This window comes from Schistocerca americana, chromosome 10 (assembly GCF_021461395.2).
Source record: "Schistocerca americana isolate TAMUIC-IGC-003095 chromosome 10, iqSchAmer2.1, whole genome shotgun sequence".
In the NCBI taxonomy this organism is placed as follows: Eukaryota; Metazoa; Arthropoda; class Insecta; order Orthoptera; family Acrididae; genus Schistocerca; species Schistocerca americana.
Window position 1 is genome coordinate 169706280 of NC_060128.1, and position 20410 is coordinate 169726689.

The following is a 20410-nucleotide window of genomic DNA, read 5'->3' on the forward strand; positions in this document are numbered from 1 at the left end:
ATACAAATGATAGGACACTTGTGGTTTGTTCCAGACTGGACGTGTGATATTGCACAGGGCTCGGTGGAGCCCTGATTCCCTACCTTGCCAGGCTGCCACGACTTCACAAATTGGTCATGGAGGAAATAGAGTTTCCCAATTTGCAGCCAGGTCTGAGCAGTATCCTCCAGTTGCCGGGTATCCAATGCCTGATACTCAACTTTTCCAACATTACAGGAGTGCCCTTTGATAAGTTTCCAGGAAGGCTTGTCAGTCTCAGGTAAGGAAAGATCTAAAACTGCATGATTACTCTGCAATTCACTCTCAAGTTCCAAGTAGAAGAGTCATTCAATGACTTTCACACTTACCCTACCGTTCCACTCTGATAACATGTAGGAAAAATGAACACCTTAATCTTTTCCTTCAAGCTCTTTGTTCTCTTGTCTTATCGTATTGGTCATTTCTCGCTATATAGGTCAGAGTCAACAAAATATTTTGGTTTTCAGAGGAGAAAGTTAATGATTATAATTTTGTGAAGAGATATTGCTGCAGCAAGATATCCCTTTGTCATAACAAAAATTACCACCCTAACTTATTTATTGTACCTGTGAGAAGTGTGACTGATGATTTGAATGTATTTATACATTGTGGTGACAAGTCATGGGATAACGATATGCTCATGTACAGATGGCGCTAGTGTCGTGTACACAATATTTAAAAGGGCAGTGATAGGTGGAGCTGTCATTTGCACCCAGGTGATTCATGTGAATGTTTCCGACATGATTATGGTCACACAGTGGAAATTAACGGACTTTGAACACAGAATGGTAGTTGGAGATAGATCTCCTTGTCTGAAATCGTTAAGGAATTCAATATTCTGAAATCCGAAGTGTCAAGAGTATGCCAAGAATACCAAATTTTGGGCATTATTTCTCACCACAGACAACACAGTGGCCGATGACCTTCACTTAATGACAGAGAACAGCAGCATTTGTGTGGAGTGGTCAGTGCTAACAGGCAAGCAACACTATGTCATTGTGTGAAATAACCAGAGAAATCAGTGTGGGATGTATAAGAAACATATCTATTAGGACAGCACGGCAAAATTTGGCGTTAATGGGCAATGGCAGCAGATGACCGACACAAGTGCCTTTTCCAGAATGAGATTTTCACTTTGCAGCGGAGTGTGCGCTGATATGAAACTTCCTTGGCAAAGGTCCTGAGTTCGAGTCTTGGTCCGGCACACAGTTTTAATCTGCCAGGAATTTTCACAAGTGCCTTTTCTAACAGCACAACATTGCCTACAACACCTCTCCTTTGCTCGAGACTGTATCGGTTGTACCCTGGATGACTGGGACACTGTGGTCTGGTCAGCCGAGTCCCAATTTCAGTTGGTAAGAGAATGTGGTGCAGACCTCACAGAGCCATGGACCAAAGTTGTCAACAAGGAACTGTACAAGCTGGCGGCAGCAGCTATATAATCTGATCACTGAGTGGAAATGGTTGTGTTCTGCTACTTGGAGGCCATTTGCAGCCCTTCATGGTCTTCATGCCCCAAACAACAATACGAATTTTTATGGATGACAATGCACCATTTCACCGGGTCACAATTATTTGCGATTGATTTGAGGAAGATTCTAGACAGTTCAGGCAAACGATTAGGCCACCCAGATTGCCCTACATGAATCCCATCAAACATTAATGGGACATAATAGAGAGACCAGTTTTTGCACAAAATCTTGCACTGGCAACACTATTTAATTATTGGAAGACTGTAGAAGCAGTGTGGCTCAATATTTCTGCAGGGGACGTCAAACAACTTGCTGAGTCTTGGACCGGAGTTTGATTCCCAGCAGTTACAGGGTTTTTCTCCTGGAAGATGACTGGAATGGAAAGAAAATTCTTGTGATCAAAATCAGAATCGAACATAACGTGTAATTTCTAGAGCTCCTTGTCGTCCATGAAATATGGAGGGGGGGGGGGGGGGGGGTCATAACCCCACAACTCTCCACCCCTATACACCAGATCCATGCCTGCATCTACTTCTCATCCACCTTCCTCCCAAGCACATAAAAGGAGAGTGGTAAATGGCCTGATTATCTGTTAATTAAAATGCAATAGCATAGATAATGCATTTTATGTTTCCACGTTGGAAAACATTTGACCATCTTTTAGCGGAATCTGAAAACCTCCCCTGCAATTTAATTGCTGCTAACTGCTGTTCAATTACATTATCATTTTCTTCACTTTCAGGAATGAGGCTTGTTCTTTCTTAAAGGATCAGTGTGGTATCATAGTATGTGGCACCACAAAGCGGGGGAATCATTCCGGGTACAGAGGTTCTGCTGTGTTTCGGCAGCAATGCCGACCGGCACCCTCTGAGTTGAGCCACAATTGGTGTCATGGATCAAGCATTTAAGAGGCCACCCAACTACAGCTTTGCGCAGTAGAATAGCTCCATTTTTTTAAAAAAAATTATTGGTTCTCATTTAGAAACAGCAGCCATTTTTCTTTCAGGCCATAAGCATTCTTTTGCATTTACAAGCATCTATGATTTTTTAAATTATTTTGTAATGGGTTGCCCTTGACCTTTCAAATAACAAGGGTTTAGTTCCACACACATTGGACTGTAAACTAAAACCCTGATCACCTAGTTGAATGTATTCCTTAATATATTTTTAATGGCTCAAAGTTATTGGTCACAAATTTAAAAAAAACTTAATTTTTGAACAGTATTTTTCCAAAGGAGGAGTAATTTCTCAGCCTTAATATTTTTTGTGCTGTTGCACTTCACAGTGTACAGGTTGCATTGCTTAAATCCAGAGAAATTAACACAAAATCAAAATGAAAATACTTTTACATGTAAGTAGTGGTATCTTTCAGGAGTAACATTATTCGATGTAATCCTCGGCCACAGTGACCGCATTCCAGTCTTGTCCTGAAGCAATTGCATACACTCTTTAAAACAATGCTGTTCATATTTGAGAATGCTGCTTTGATAGCAGTGCATAGAGATGTGACATTAGCGTGCCTCATATTATTGGTACCTCTTTCGAGTACACTCCAAAAATAGTTTTCTAGAGGGTTCAAATGTGGACTATTCAGGAGCCAAAATTCCTTTGACCAGAACATTTCAATGTTATCAGAGAGCCAGTTTTGGACTAAATGGCTCATGACATTCACTACTGATGCCAATTTCCTCAATGATTGCCACGGGTTCTTCGAAATCAGCACCTGAGCCTTTTTGATCACTTCTGCAATTTGTGACATGCATTTCCTTGAATGAGGTTTCCTCACTGGGTTGGTGGAACCTTCCCCAGACTTCTCCAAAGCATTATACTTGGCAACAATATCATAAACATTTGATCTTGGGTACCCAAAGTATCAAACTATTTCAGTGGGCGAATGACCAGCACGAAGACTTTAGATAATCGCAGCTCTTCGGTTGTACTCTACACTTGTGTGTAACAGCTCAGCCATTTTGAGGTTCTGACTGTTTACCAGATGCCTATGGCTTTCAAGAATGCCAATCACGACCTCTGGCAGAAATATGATATGGTGGAAAACTCAAATTGATCTTAAGTGCCACATCCTGTAGTTACTTTTTATAGACTATCAATGGTAAGTGGATATGAGCGTTTGGTGTCATTGGCAGGGAGGCCCCTTGTGGGGCAGGTCTGGTCGCCGTGGTGCAGTTCTTATTACTTTCGACACCACACTGTGCGCCGCATGGGGATGAAATAATGATGAAGACAACACACCACCCAATCCCTGAGTGAAGAAAATCTTCGACCCAGCCGGGAATCGAACCCGGGCCCATAGGGCGGCAATCCATCATGCTGACCACTCAGCTATCAGGGTGGACACTATCAATGGTGAGAAAAATGCACTTGAAAAAATAAACTATTTTAAAAAAGGAGTTTTTGAATTTTTTCATTCTTTGGCCTGTGATAACATCCTTAGAGGACCACATAAAAATCTTAAAACTAAACATTTAATAGATCTATGTGGTATCAAACTTCAGTACATATTTCAACTGTGAGATTGAAGCAGAAGTTATGAACAAAAATTACCAATATGAGTCGTACTGTCTTAATATCTGCAATATTTGGACTAATGGTAGTGTGTATAAGTTACATAATTTAAACATTTCTATGGTCACTTTTTTTTTAAAAAAAATGAGCCACATACTTACATTATCCTGTTCACACCTTATTTGTTTTTGCTACTCTCTTCATTGAACAGAGTTCACACAGTTTGGGCATTAGATTAAAAATTTGCCCAGTTGCAGTTATAAATTTGATAGGAGACAGCTTCTTCAGTACATTCTTAACAGGCATCCTGATTATACCCTTTTCAACTTTTTTTTAAACGGGTCCCTTGGCCCTGGTGAGTAGTAAAATGTAGCATGCGCATCTTGGTTTTCACAATCAATATTATCGACTTCGGCAATCCACCACTTTTTGCCTTAAACATGAGCCGCTATATCCTTATTTTAAAGTATCAATGGTAAAAGTTTACCACTATTGGCGGATGTTGATGTGAACTTACACTTGAGAAAGTTGTGTAATTCAGGTATAAAACAATGAAAACATATTGGGTGCCTTTAATCTTCTGACAAGTGTTGAATCTTTCCTCCAAGACATTGGCATAGAGTTCTTGTATTTCCTCACATTTTACAAAAACACAGGTAATCCCTTTACCCATTCTTTACAGAATTTAAACATTTCTTGAGTTGTCAAGATCTGGTTCTCATAGGTCCGCTGCAGACTAGCTTTTGTGACAACTCGCTCTGTTGTACCCTCGACCCCATCACACACATTTTTCCCATAGCATGATGCAAAAAGTGCCATACTGCATAAAGTCCATGGTCTTCTTTGAGGAAGGAGATGTTAATAAGTTTTGTTTCTATATTGCCTTGCAGCACCATCAGGAAAGAAGATCAGTTTGTTTATTTAAGGGTGGTGCTGTTTTATGTAGTTTGTTAATTGTAGTTGAAAAGCACTGCTGTAGTGTTGTGTCCAAGGTGATCACATATGACATAAAAACGGTGACTCTTTAGTTTATGTTAATCTTTATAATAGAATACAAACGGATGAACTGTGCCCTGTTTGTTTACCCAGTGGTTTCTTCGTACTTCCTCTTGAACAACAAACGAATAGTTCCAAGAACAGTTGGCAAGAACTAAGCAGTCGTCAACTGTCAAGATTTGCTTTTTGTCTTCCAGAAATTTACCCTTAACTTGGGCAGTAAAAGGATGCATTTTCAGGTTTTCAAGGTTAGCTACCAACACTTCAAAAAACTCTTCTCGTGGTTTTGTAATTGTTGCCATTTCCATTCTGCCCTGCGTCACCCATTGTTTGTATTCTGTATTGTCAGGTATCAAACCACCTTCTTCTCATTCTTCAACTATGCCAAGTAAAGCTTGCTTGCCTGGACAGTCGTGAAGTTATCTCATTATCATATAATTGTAACTGTCCAAATGGTCTTTATAGTCAACTCTAAGATTGGCCCCATCCATCATCAACTTTACATTCTTTCACTTTACATTCTGGTGATGAAAACAAACAAAACTGTATGGGTGACAGATACTCTTGCAACAACACATCATTTTGGTCTCAACTCACAAAAATTTCAACCTTCCAATTTTAATGTCAGGGTTTTCTTTTTTGAATTTAGTGAATAATTCTTTTAAATTACACAATGTTACCCTTTCATGTCTCTGAACCTTAGTACCATTTTCTTTCACAGACACAGAATATTTTTTGGCAGGCATCAAACAACAGTTATTGTCATCTTCATAAAAGCTAACAACCTTTTCATTAGCTTCATTTTTCTTTTTAAGTGCAAGTAGAATTCTCTGCTCTTTCACTAACTGCCTTGTTAATTTAACCAAATGTTCTGACACATTAAATTCACCATTAACTTTTTCTCCTCTCCAAGAATTTGGTAGTAAACTGATAATCGTAACTTTATCCTCTTTTTTTTAAAAAAAATATGTCATTTAGTTTTTAGCTTTTCTCTCAAGTCGTCATATTCGGTCAGAGAATTTTCAGACTTCCATCTGGTTTAGTGCAAATTTTCTTTTGAAATGGAACTTCGAAATTTTTTTTTCACAGTAGTTGCCACTTTCTTAATTGTTGCATTCAATGTAAAAGATATTTTTTCTTTGCTTATTTTTCTAATTTTACTAGCAGGTGATGCACCTAAGATTTCACAAGTTAAATTTACTTTTTTTATATTTTCTGGTGAGTCACAAATTTGTTTACCTGAATTATCACTCTTTCTCTCTTTCTTTGTTAATGACAAATATTGTAGAATAACATGTTGGTCACAATGAATTTCCTGACATTATGTTGAGAAAAGGGCATTCGTTTTTAGAGTAATAATCTAACATTATTTCTCTCAGACCTTTTGTTATAGGCTTCTTAAGTTTCTTAACTGTGTCCAAGAAAGACTGGCCAGAAGAGTGATGAAATTTCTTTAAGTATTTAATTTCATGGTACTTGGAAGTTGAGTTAACCCCTGAGCCAACTTGTAAGTTAAACAACACGTTCCTTCACTGTAATCTTCAATTAAAGTATATCTTTAGGAAACACCCCATACACACTCCTATGGTATGCTTCACTAATTATAACATGAATAGAACACAGAGACTCCATTGTTAAACTGCCCACTTCAAGAGTTCATTGTTAACTGAGCCGAATGAACAGAAGAGGAAAGACAACACACAGATTTGTACAGGCTTGTCTGTGAGCCTGTACAGACTTGCAGACGCTATCTTCTAGCCTGCTGAAACTTTCTGCAGAGGATTGTTTCAACAAATAATCATTTATTACTTTAATTCATGTGTTTTTTGTGTGTTTAAATTATATAATTAATTCTGTTTCAGATATTAAAAAAAGTATTTTTTTACTCATATTTGTAATTTTTTTCATAACTTTCCTTTATACTGAAGTTTGATACCATAAAGGTCTATTAAGTGTGTAATTTTCAGATTTTTATCTGGTCCCCTAATAAAGATACTGCAGACTTAGGATAAAAAACTACAAAAAATTTGTTTTTTTAAGTAGCGTATGTTTTTAAGTGCTAGCTTGTCACCATTGGTACTGTATAAAAAGTAACTATACTGTGTAATGTAAGAGCACAAAAGACATTAAGGCTGAGAAATTACTCCTTCTTTGGAAAAGTACTGTTCAAAAATGGAGTTTTTTTAATTTGTGACCAATAACTTTGAGCCATTAAAACATACTAAGAAATACATTCAGCTAGACGATCATGGTTTTAATTTGTAGTCCAGTGTGTGCTGCACTAAATACTTCTTATTTGATAGGTCTGGGACAACCCATTGCTGAATAATTTAAAAAACTGTAGAAGCTTGTAAATGCAAAAAACCGTTTGCAGCCTGAAACAAAAATGGTCGCTGTTTCTGAGTGATAAACAATAAAAAATTTAAAGAAAATGTTTTTGAGCCCACTAAACATTACGGAATTTACCCAGTGAATATCAAATTTTTCTGAGATGGTCACACTACCAATTTTTTTTTTTTTTTTTTTTTTTTTTTTTTTTTTTTTTTTTTTTTTTTTTTGAGCACTTGATTTGGAATGACTTGTCTTCAGAGACTTGTTTTTTACATGTGTTACATGATTAGTGGCTTGCAATGGTAATCACCATTTTGATTGTCTTTCCTCATGGTCCTTCCATTTAGCTCTATATTCATGCATTGCACAATTTATTGACTCAACTTTCGTCTCTACATTTTTGTTTTATATCATTTTGCACATCCCTTCTGCACTCTTTCAAACACTTAAATCTTGTTTATCTGTCATTTGATAATTCCATTCCGCGTTTCCATTTCTTGGGTCTTCTTTTTAACAACAAGCGTGTTTGGTTGCCCCATATCAATCATCTGAAGGTTGGCTGTTCCCATAAACTCAGTGTCTTTTACTTCCTTGCCCACATCTGTTGGGGCGTAGATGGTTTGACCCTTTTCTGCCTTTACCGACTATTAGTTCTGTCTTGTGTGGCCTGTGGTTGTCAAGTTTATGGATCAGCTGTCTCGTCCACACTGCTCCTCTTGGACCTGGTTCACCAACGTGGTATCCATTTAGCCACTGGTGCCTTTCGCACTAGCCATGCCAGTAGTCTTCGGGTGAAGCTGGGATCCCTCCCCTTTTGATTTCGCGGTCCCAGCTCCTGGTTTCCTGTGCCATCACTATCTCCTCTTCCCATGCTCACCATTTCCTACTGCATTCTTTTTGTGGCTTCGGGCTGTCACTCATCCACTGTCCTCCTTTGAGTGGGTTTAATAGTTGGGCTCTGCCCACTTCTCTCTGCCATGATTTCCATCTCCCCTCCTTGGCCTCTTCCTCACGTTCTTTCCCAAACAGCCTTCCTTGGTTAGATCCTTAGCCCCGGATTTTCTGGAACCTGGAAGCCTCCATGGTGTTCCACTGTTCGTTCCAGATTCTCTCATGATAGTTTCAGGTTGCGGTTGTTTTTTTATACCGATGGCTCCAAATCTGCCAATCATGTGGGATATACCTACACGTCTTCTGTTGGTACGGAACACTCTCTCTTGCCTATCACATGTGGGGTGTTTGCTGTGGAATTGATGGCCCCCTATTGGTCCCTCTGCTTCATTAAATAGTCCTCTCTCACCAGAGTTTTGATGTGTATGGATGCAATGAGTGGCCTTCAGGCTAACACCCGGAGTTTTTCCCACCACTCCTTGGTCTCTGCCATCCACAACCTTCTCACTCATCTTTGTGATGCTGTTTGTTTGGTTGATTTCCTTTAGGTTCCCAGCCATGTAGGGATCCTGGGTAATAAGTTTGCTGATTGTTTGGCTGGTAATGGCATCTTAACCCCTCCCATTCTCTGTGACTCCTCTGGCGATGGATTTGCGGCTTTATATTAAATCCCTTTCTGCTCCAATGTGGGAAGCTTCTTGGGGATCTACCCCCTGTCAAATAAATTTTGTGCAATTGAGGATACTCCCACCACGTGGCTTTCTTCCCTTCGCCTCTCTTGGCGGGAATCTCCATCCTCTGCCATCTTCCTATTGGCCATACTAGGTTGACCCCTTCCTTTGAAGGGCTTCCTTCACAGTAATGCATATTTTGCTGGACTGCCACTGCCATTTGGCTCTTCATACTAAATATACCTTTCCACCTTCCTTCTTTCAGATGTTAGTGGACACTCCTTGCATGCTTACATCTGTCCTCAGTTTTCTTCATGAAAGTGGTTCGTCCTCTCAGGTTTGGAATTTGAATTTTCCTTTGGAATTTGAGTCCCTCAGTTAGCTTTAGGCATTGGTTATGGAGGCCTTCACCTTGCCTCCACAACAGGCAGGTTCTCCTCAGTTTTTTCCCTACATTTTGGCTGATCTGTTGTGCTGTTCTGTTTCCCCTTGTTTTGTGCTTTCCCCATTCTGTCGTGATAATGGTATAGTGTGGGTATCAGGACTGGTCAGTGGTAGTGCTGATGCCCCACAACATGTAGTGTTTCTGGGGCACACCTGCTCTTCCTCCTGCCATGACATTCCTTTTTTCCTCTTTGTTCGCCCGTTATCCCCTTGGTCGACTGTAGTGTTTGTGTTGTTCCTCCCTTGATTTCTGCCATCTTAAATCATGGGACCGATGACCTCGATGTTCGGTAACCTCCCCCTCCAACCAACCAACCGACCATTATTACCCACTATCATACTGAAGTAGAGCAACTTAACCACATCTTCAGCCTTTTTTTTCATATACAGGATATAATTAAAGCTAAACTTTCAGAATGCTGTAGAAATAACACCACTGGTCAGAATGACATCAACTTGTAATGGAATATTATCAGAGAAGGGGGAAAACATATGGCAGAAGGGAAAAAAAGGTGTGAAAATTGATCAGTAGATAGTGCTTTGTCAAAATACGTAAATGAAAACACCTGTCATGCGCACAACCCATTGAAGTTGGTATAAACCCTCTGGATGCATGGCTTTTCTTCCTTTCGTGTCTGCGACGTTCACCGTGACTGTCTCAATGCATGATTGTGCTCTGCTTGTAAAGCTGTTTTAAAAGAATGATGACTGTGCACATGTCGCTCTGCAGAGGTTTAAAAAAAGGCGTTGGTCCGATAACTGCCATGGGTCTGGAGAAAATGATTTAGAAATTTGAAAAGATGGGTTTTTTGGTGTGCAACCTGGTAGAGGGAGGAAACGAATTGATTCGATGTCAGTGAAAGCAATGAGCACAGCAATACAGGAGGAGACAAGTGGTGGCATGCAAAAGTGTAGTGCACAGAGAATTGCCAGAACACTGGACATACCCATGAGCGCGGTGTGTGAAATCCTACGAAACATCCTTCTTTGTGATCCATTCAGAATTAGCCATGTGCACGAGTTGCTTCCTGTTGACCTGCCGGCAAGAGAGACCTTTGCTTTAGAATATCTTGCTCACATGGAAGTGGACAGTGATTGGCCGTGGAAGATTTTGTGGGCAGATGAAGCTCACTTCCATCTGACAGGATATGTCAATACACAGGATTGTCAAATATGGGCAACAGAAAATCCACATGCAAATCAACCAGTACTACTTAATCCTGAAAAGGTCACTGTGTGGTGTGGGTTTACGGCATCATTTATCATAGGGCCATATTTTATCGAAGAGACAGGTGCTTCCGCTCATGTACCATCATTAGTAAGCGCTATGAGTGTCTTTTGGTCAACCACGTCATTCCAGCTTTCCAACAGCGGGGATATGTGGATGGGATCATTTTTATGCAAGATGGCACACCTCTGCACATTGCAATTCCAGCTAAGCAGCCACTGAAGCACCATTTCGGAAACGCTAGGATTTTCAGCTGCCATTTCCATACAGCCTGGCCCTCCCAATCATGTGATCTTAATCTGTGTGACTTCTGGCTGTGGGGCTATCTGAAAGATGTTGTGTTCAGTGTTCCGATTGCAGACTTAGCTGCACTGAAGTCACGCATTGTGCAACACATTCTGAATGTGACGCCAGAAACACTTCAATCAGTTGTGGAACATGCTGTTTCTCGATTTCAGGTTGTTGCAGAAAATGGTGGACAGTGCATTGAACATGTCCCACAAAAATTAATAATCTGATTTGATTTTGATTGATGCTTTTTATGTGGTTTTCGGCCTCAGGACAATCAAAAACTGATGTGAGTGATGCTTTTTATGGGGTTTTTGGCCTCAGGACAATTAAAAACCTATTTTTCCCATCAGATGTGATATGACCATGCCGTGGTGGATGGGCTTACGTAACTAACAGTATCACACCTGTACACCCATGCACACTGAGTAATACAGTTTGTTTAACGTCAACAGTACACCTTAGTCATTGTCGTATGATTCATTTGTCATTTGGAGTTGACCACTATTAAATTATGATGCTTACAGCTCCATCTGTTGCTACATTTTGTAACTGTTTATTTTTCTTTTGCCATAAGTTTTCCCCCTTTTCCGAAAATATTCCATTGCAGTTTGACATCATTCTGAACAGTGGTGTTATCTTTACATCAGTTTGAAAGTTTAACTTTAATTATAATCACCCTGTATATTCCATTGCTGTGGACACACGTGATGGTTGCTACTTACAAATTGTGACTGTATTAGCTCTGTGGTAGTTCATTCTTGATAGATCTTCAGCTAGATTATTGAAACAGTCATTGAAAGCATTTACTATTTTTTTCAGGATCTGAGGTCATCACATCATTAAAATTTTTTTTAGTGCATTGTTCTTTGTTTCATTTTTGCAATGTTCCAGATGTCTTTCATTGTCTTATTACATACCTCAATAAGTATTTGGTTACATAACTTCTTAGCTGGTTGTATTAAGTTTTTGTAGCTTGCACAGGAAAATCTTCAGTAAGTTTAAACTTACTTCATAATGCTTTGCATATTCATTAGGTACCATTTTTTCTGGCTAGAGATATTTTATTCCTTTAGTTACTCATCTACTTCTACATTTGTTTCCAGGTTTCCTTGGTTTCAATGGAAATGTAATGTTCAAGCAGTGTTTTATGAAAAGCAACAAACATTTCATAGTATCACTTTCATTATTACATTATTTTTTTAATTATGTCTTTCCTTCTGGACTTCAGATTTCCTGTTAGTAACTGGGCTTCACTAATGCAGCAATCTTTGTTAATGACTTAAATTGGATATTATTAATTTTTTTATATTTACAAAAAATGTGCTTGAGAGCTGATATAACATTTTCATTTATTTTAATTGGAGCTCACATGGTTTGTCAGTAGTGTTTCAAACCACTATTAAAACCTCCACATGACAGAAATATTTTGTTTTGTGCATTACTTTCACTTGGGAGTACTTAGAGAATATAGGAAATAAAAATGTCAAGCTCTTTGGAATACATATTGATGCCAAACTAACTTGGGAAGAGCATATAAGCCAAATCTGCAAAAAAATGTCAAGAGTGACCTACCTCATATGGAAACTGAGAGATATGGTCAATAACAATTATTTCCATATAGCATATTTTTGACTCTTTCAATCACATATATCATATGGCCTACTAATATGGAGACATTCTCCTCATATTAGTAATATCTGAAAAGTCCAAAAAAAAATTGTTTGTATAATGTGTGATGCTGTAGAACACTGCACTTTGTCAGGAATAACATTAAAGAATGTATTGTCAGGGAAACAATTCACAAACACGATACTAGAAATAAGGCAAACATTGACATTCCAAGGCACAGGCTAGCAATTACAGGAAACTCCCATAAAATAAATCCCCTCAAAATTTTTAATAAATTTCCTCTTGCCACTCGATCCTTGCCTTCTAAAAAGTTCAAAATCTCAAGAGTGACCTACCCAACTGGCCTCCTCCTGACCAACACGCAACCATCACTGGCACCGGGGCAGAACCAGCTTTCTTCTGAAAATGCAACAGACCTCCACCCTTCCCTCCAATGAGCTTTCACACGACGCCAATGAAGTAGCAAGTGGCGGTCATTTGGGGTCAGTGGAATGCACATTGCAGGATGTCTGTCTCGGAGCTGTCCTTCAAGTAACCGATTTGTAGCAGTTCATTGTGTCACTGTGGTGCCAACTGCAGCTCAAATTGCTGCTGCCAATGCAGTACAATGTGCCAGAGCAATATACCGAACATAGTATTCCCTCTTCATAGTGCCACATGGCCGTCCGAAGGCCAGTCTTCTTGCGACTGTACATTCTTGTGATTACCGCTGCCAGCAATCGTGTACGGTGGCTACATTCCTGACAAATCTTTCTGCAGTATTGCATAAGGAACTTCCAGCTTCTCATACTCCTATTACACAACTTGTTCAAACTCTGTGAGGTGTTGGTAAAGTCCTCAAATGCAAGCTCACTACATCCAATCTCAAAGTTAACTACTGCTCACAGCTGTTACAGTGTGTATTTAGAGCAAACCTGATTTGCATCCTTATAATGATGCTAATAATGCCACTCTTATGTGATTGGCACGAAATTTGTATGTACGTCATGTTTCAGATGTAGAAACATGCGTACCAGCTTGCATTTATGTTGCACAACTCCTTTTTGGTGCTGCAATTTTTTTTTCTGTCAGTGTATGAGCTCACATGTACATAATTAAAATATCTCAGTTGGGTCTTCACATTGTAACAGTAACAGCAGTGTTTTCATTCTTATCACAGGGAGCTGAGAATCCAGTGGTGTAGAGGTGACCCTAATGTCACAAATCTGCTGACTGAGCAGATGCCTAGCCTTGAAATCCACAGCAGCTTTGAAGAGGAGATACCAGCTTACAACACAGAGGGTCAGGAGAGTGACGCACAAGTCGCAGAGGAAGAAGATGAAGAGAATGCAGGGCCTGGCGATGCAGATGAATCGCAGGATGGCAGTTGGGAGAATGACAAAGATAGTAACGATGATAGCAGCAGTAGCAGTGACAGTGAAAGTAATAACATTATTTGGGATGAAAGTAGTATATCTGTTCTCTTTTTAGAGGATATATAAAAGTGGTGTGATTTTTACACAGTACTGATTGTATTTCATCTGGAGCAGTATAACTGGATCAAATTAACTGCCATTATTGGATTGAGCATAGCATCATAATGGACAGCTAAATGCTGTCAGACTAAAACTAGTGGCCTTTGTAACATTATCATTAAATTGACTTTACCGAGCGAGGTGGCGCAGTGGTTAGCACACTGGACTCGCATTCGGGAGGACGACGGTTCAATCCCATCTCCGGCCATCCTGATTCAGGTTTTCCGTGATTTCCCTAAATCGCTTCAGGCAAATGCCGGGATGGTTCCTTTGAAAGGGCACGGCCGATTTCCTTCCCCATCCATCCCTCACCCGAGCTTGCGCTCCGTCTCTAATGACCTCGATGTCAACGGGACGTTAAACACTAATCTCCTCCTCCTCCTCCTCCTTAAATTGACTTTCCTGTAATGTCATGTTAACAATGGCGAAAAGTGTTTTGAAGTAAGATAATTATAAATTATTCTAGAGATGCATAGCTGCCAACCTTGGGAAAAGACTGTCTGTTATCGCATTGGGAAAGGGGGGGGGGGGGGCAGAAAATTTTAAACATTGGAAGCGTGATTTAGGCCTTTAACTCTTTCACTGCTGCATGCGCCATAACAGTGCACGCATCAGTGTGCATTGCACTCGGGACGCTCAATGCAGTGGTGCTTGCCGTGCTGGGCATGATGTGGCATTGAGCACTGCAACACTAACTGCACCAAGTTGTTGTCTTCTGTATTTATTCTCTCCAGTGTCTAAATTGTTGCTTGAATATTCTGTATTTTTGAAGTTTCTAGAATTAGATTACATTAGAGAAAAGTACATTTCAGAAAGTTTTTTCGTATGATGTATAGGTTGGGTGGGAAGTAACTAGGTACCATTAAATGGCTGTTAAGTTCGAAATTTTATGGAATAATATTGGAAATAACATTAAATAGGATAGTGATTTTTTAATGCTGTGTAGTACCAACAGTGGCTGCGAGGGGCAATATACTTCACAACAACAAAGATGGCCGATTGCCCTACAGTTAGAGAATGAACACGGAGCACTTTATACTGTGAGGTGTGGAATTTGACCATTGTTGTGCAGAGATGGTGGTGTATGGTGAGGGGAAGGAATGCCACAGTTTGCCTGGAGACAATAAAGAAATTGTCACGCAAAGCTAATGACCACAGGTTCGGTGAGGGATGCAACAAAATCAGATCGTCCATCTACATCTTGGTGTCCTGAGAATGTGGCGATTGTGCAGAATGTGTTCAATCATAGCCTGGGGAAATCGACATGCCGGGTAGCTCGTGAGAGCAGACTTGCAAGGCATACGGTGTGTTAGGTGTGGCATAAAGAATTAAACTTTCTACCATGAAAACCCCATTATGTGCACCAGCTGACACCAGAACATGTGGTCTCAGAATGGAATAGGGGGAGGTAGTGGCAGAAAATTGCACTCAATTTTCCTCAATATCACACTTCCTAAAGTCATTGCTTGTAACTTTTGTTTATTTTGATTTGCATTTTGCTCAGTGAATGTGTAACTGTTACTTCCCTGGTAGTGTGGCACCATCTTTATTGCTGCAGGTCTGTCAGTTAAAAGAAAAGGGAAAAAAGGCACAATATTGAGCCTCATGTGTTTTGAGGGCGTATATGCCACAGGACAACCTGCAGATCTGGAAATAACCAGGAATTTTTTCATCCTGGAAAAATCCAGAAAAAAGGTGTCAATTTCATAGTATTCCTGCAGTTTTTTAAAATTCCAATAATCAATAAAGAAGTTCCTGTGATCATTGATAAAGAGAATAATCTATGGTTTAAAGCTAAAGATGTTGCAGAAAAGAAGGAACATGAAAATCCTCAAACGACAATTGGTGACCACGTAAATTATGAAGACAAGAAAACTTAGTGTGTTAATTGACTTAAAGTGTGTCTAAAAATATATAACATCACACTGTATGCACCAACAAAAATGTAATTACTCTGCTGGTGTATAAACACAGGACAACAGCAAAAAAATGACAGAAAATCTTACTAATAAGTTTGATTTGAATCTTAATTTAGTCACAAAGACAAAGGAACAAGAATTTAGCAGAATCATCATCATTTGCTTCAAGAATGAAAAGTGTGAAACATAGATCTCTATTGGTAAATATAGAATTGATCTATACTTCACAAAATATAGAACTGCAGTTGAGTGTGATGAAAATTGTCATAATGATCAAAATATAACAGAAGAAATTAAAAGACAAAAATTAATAGAAAAGCAATTGAAGTGTAAATTTATCACTTTAATCTTGATGAAGAAAAGTGAAATATTTATGATAACAGATTGCATAAAGATATTTTAAAACAAGTGAAGAAGAATAACTGAGAAATAGATGGGAAAAACACCACTGGAATATTAATGAAAAAATTTTAGATTCAGTAAAACACCAGGTTTAACTTGTAATGAAAAATAAATAATATTTATCAATGAATCTGGTCTAAACATAGAGAAACTTCAAGGAGGACAAATCATCTCTCTCCCAACCCCCTCCCCCCCCCCCCCCCCCCCCCCCAATTAACATTGCCTACAAAGACAAAATTAATAGAAAATAATTTTAGGCCCAGTGATTCACTGTATGTAAGTTATAATGAAAATAAAAAAGCAATTTATGTTAATGAATCTGTGACAGTTAAAGCAGTCTTTAGACTATGTCTGGACTATACTCTTTAATTCTAAAATAAAAAATTATAAAAATGACATTGTCCTTACTTACTCAACTACCTATTATGTGAATTATCATATCACAACCACTTAACAATACTTTATCTCCTTTCATTCTTAAAACTCTCTAAAGAAGATATACATCTGGATATTTTAAGTTCTGTATTTCACACTCATAAAAATTTGCTTTTACCTTTTCTCCATCCCAAGTCATTTCTGCTTAGAAATTAGCTGTACAACTTTTTTCAGAAATTCCTTAAAGTTTATTAATTCTAACTTTATCACTGACTTTATATTTAGGTTTAGCATTAGATACACTGACATCTGCTTTATAATTTTTGTCATAAACTTTTACTTGCTTCATTTTTATTATTCAATGTTTGTGTTATTGTGTTCATCAACCTATTTTTCAACTAGTTCAATCCATTTATGATTTCCTTTTAAGCCAAATTTTTTCCACATCTTTTCTTTAAGCATTCTATTAAATTTTTCTACAACAGATGCTTCTAATTCAGTAAAAGTTGAATAATGATTAATATTATATTTCTGCATAAATTCTAGAAATTCTTAATTATAGAATTATTTAGCATTATCAGTTTGTAAATTTTCGTGCGGTTCTCTCCCTCTAAATATTTTTTCAAAGGCATCTACTACATTTCTACCTGTTTTATCTTTAACTGAAATAGACCAAGCAAATTTTGAAAAAAAACCATTGACTGCAGTTATTAAATATTTATGTTTATTTATTTTTTAAATTCCTTTCAAATTAACTGAATCCATTTCTGTTAAATCCGCTTGCCATAAGTTCTTTAGTCCAAAAGAAACAACATTTCTTTTTTTAATTTTTTTCTCATTCGTTTATGTAACTCATTAATAATTCTGGTCTGGATGAATCACTCACCCCTATACCTATAAACAAATTTTAACCAATGTACTTTTTTTAGTTTTACAAACCGTACAGATTTCTTCAATCATTTGACTTCCATTTTTAGTTGTTAGTCTTTGAGGATTCTGTGTTTCAGTAAATTTTCTACAGTTAAAGCACCATATGTGATTGTCCATTCATGTAGATAAAAAATTTAAAATGATTTAAATTTATTGCTCTATTATATTATCATTATTTGATTCTAAAAACAGTTCAACAAGAGTAATTCGCCTGAAACAGTTACAGATTTAACAGTTTGATTTAAAGGTATAAATATTTTTTCTTTCATTTTCATTTCAAGTGATGGTTTATTGAATTGTGGTGGATATAAGATTTGTAGTTCATCATCATTATATATTTTTATCTCTACTTGAAAATTAGTAGGTGCCAGGTCACCATTTACAATTGCTCCAAATAAAATAATTCTCTTGATTTTCACATCATACCTAAATGTGTATTTTCATACTTTGACACCGGTAGCAAACTTATGTTTCAGTTTGTTTGTCACACATTCTTGCTTGAAGATTATTTAACTGGTTTAAGTATGGTGTTATATCTGAGTTTGAGAAATAATCTATAAAAGCTTTTTCTACTTCCTTTTTTGTAAAATAATTTATTATAGCGTTATAACTACGAAGTTGGTTAATTTTTTCAATAAGATGTGTTGTAGTGACACAGTTATTAAGTTGTTGTAGAATATGTGTATATTCAGGTTTCGTAACATATTTTTTTCTGAGTATTGTTTGGTAACTGCGCCATAACCACCTATTGGATCTTTTAAATCTACTAACCTCCATTCTTTAAAATCAATATAACCTTTAGTTGCTTTAAAAAAACTTTACATAATTCTTTCTGAAATTATCTATTTTTGGATCAATGTTACCAAATTCATTAAGTTTTTTTTTATTTCCAAAAGTGTCCATTTACTATATTTATAATTTCATTAAAATTGTAATTATCTGACTCAGTTTTTAAACAATTATACACAAATAGCCAAAAATTACTTCATTAAATTTTTCTATTTGTTGCCTGTGCAATGATATTTAACCACTTCTTTAGAAATATTTCCTCCAAATGAATCAAACACAGATTTGTATATGTTTATTTTTCCAATGTGAGCCAGTGTGATAAGACTTATATAAATTAACTATTGCAGATTCATATTCTCTAGGATGGCTAGATAGTTCATCACTCATAAAAACACCACAAAAGTATTTGATTTTTAATTGTGTAGCAAGTCTTTGTATGTCAAAATTACTTAATGCATTAGGATACATATGAATTACTTTTGGCAGTTTTCTTATTCCAGTCCCAGCTTTCTTCCCCATTGCTAAATTATGTCTTTTTTGATCTTTTAATACTGTATCACCTATTTCTTGTCCATTACTGCTTTTGCAATACCAGCTGCTCTACCAGCTAGTGAACCAACAGTTCCTGCCAAGAAAGAAAGAATTCTTCCCAGTGTTGTAAAATCTCTCTCTCTCTCTCTCTCTCTCTCTCTCTCTCTCTCTCTCTCTCTCTCTCTCTGTTAAGCATCAGTTAAAAAAAGTTGTCAGTACTGTTTAGTTGTTGATTATTGAGTTTAATTTTAACTGATTTTGGTTTAGTTTTGCCACTAGGTTGCACAGTATGATCAATGCTGAAATTATTCATTTATATACATTGAAGAGCCAAAGAAACTGGTACAATTGCCTTATATCGTGTAGCACCCCAGCGAGCCACAGAAGTGCTGCAACATGGTGTGTCACGGACTCAACTAATGTCTGAAGTAGTACTGGAGGGAACCAACACCATGAATCCTGCAGGGCTATCCATAAATCCGTAAGAGTATGAGGGGGCAGAGATATCATCTGAACAGCACATTACAAGGCATTTTTCATGACTGGGGACGTTGATGACCAGTGGATGTGTTTAAACTCATTACAGAACCTCCACCAACTTGAACAGTCCTCTTCTGACATGCAGGGTCCATGGATTCATTAGGCTGTCTCCATACCCATACACGTCCACTCACTCAATACAATTTGAGACAAGACTTGTCTGATCAGGCAACATGTTTCCAGTCATCAACAGTCCAATGTTGGTGTCGATGAGGCCCAGGCGGAGCGTAAAGCTTTGTGTTGTATAGTCATAAATGGTACATGAGTGGCCTTCGGCTCAAAAGCCCATATCGATGATGTTTCGTTGAATGGTTCACACGCTGGCACTTGTTGATGGCCAACCATTGAAATGTGCAGAAATTTGCGGAAGGGTTCCACTTCTGTCATGTTGAACGATTCTCTTCAGGCATCATTGGTGACATTCTTGCAGGGCCTTTTTCCGGCCACAGTGAGTTGGAGATTTGATGTTTTACCAGATTCCTGATATTCACGGTACACTCGTGAAATGGTCGTACGGGAAAATCCGTGCTTCATAGCTATCCCGGAAATGCTGTGTCCCATCGCTCGTGCACCGACTATAACACCACGTTCAAACTCATTTAAATTTTGATAACCTGCCATTATAGCAGCAGAAACCGATATAATAACTGCACCAGACACTTGTTGTCTTATATAGGCACTGCCAACTGCAGAGCTGTATTCTGTCTGTTTACATATCTCTGTATTTGAATGCTCATGCCTGTATCAATTTCTTTGGCGCTTCAGTGTAATTAAAAATTTTATAAGAGTGAATACTTTTTATAGACTCCAACCATTATCATAAAGTTCAATCCTCATTCCTAATTTTCTCTTTCCAGACATTATTCCTCCAACTGCTCTAGTGGCTAACTATCCAGTTGCTGCATCAGAAGCATAC

The 20410-nt window shown here is 38.0% G+C and overlaps 1 protein-coding gene across 1 annotated transcript in view; it reads left to right on the forward strand.

The window, feature by feature from the left end:
* Nucleotides 1–14209, forward strand: part of LOC124552579 — a 30838-nt gene extending 16629 nt beyond the window's left edge. Inside the window, exons 2-3 of the mRNA XM_047126901.1 lie at nt 35–259; nt 13654–14209. Of these exons, the coding sequence (XP_046982857.1) occupies nt 117–259; nt 13654–13975 (465 nt within the window). The 5' untranslated portion in view covers nt 35–116 and the 3' untranslated portion in view covers nt 13976–14209. The remainder of the gene's footprint in view (nt 1–34; nt 260–13653) is intronic.
* The last annotated feature ends 6201 nt before the right edge of the window (nt 14210–20410 follow it).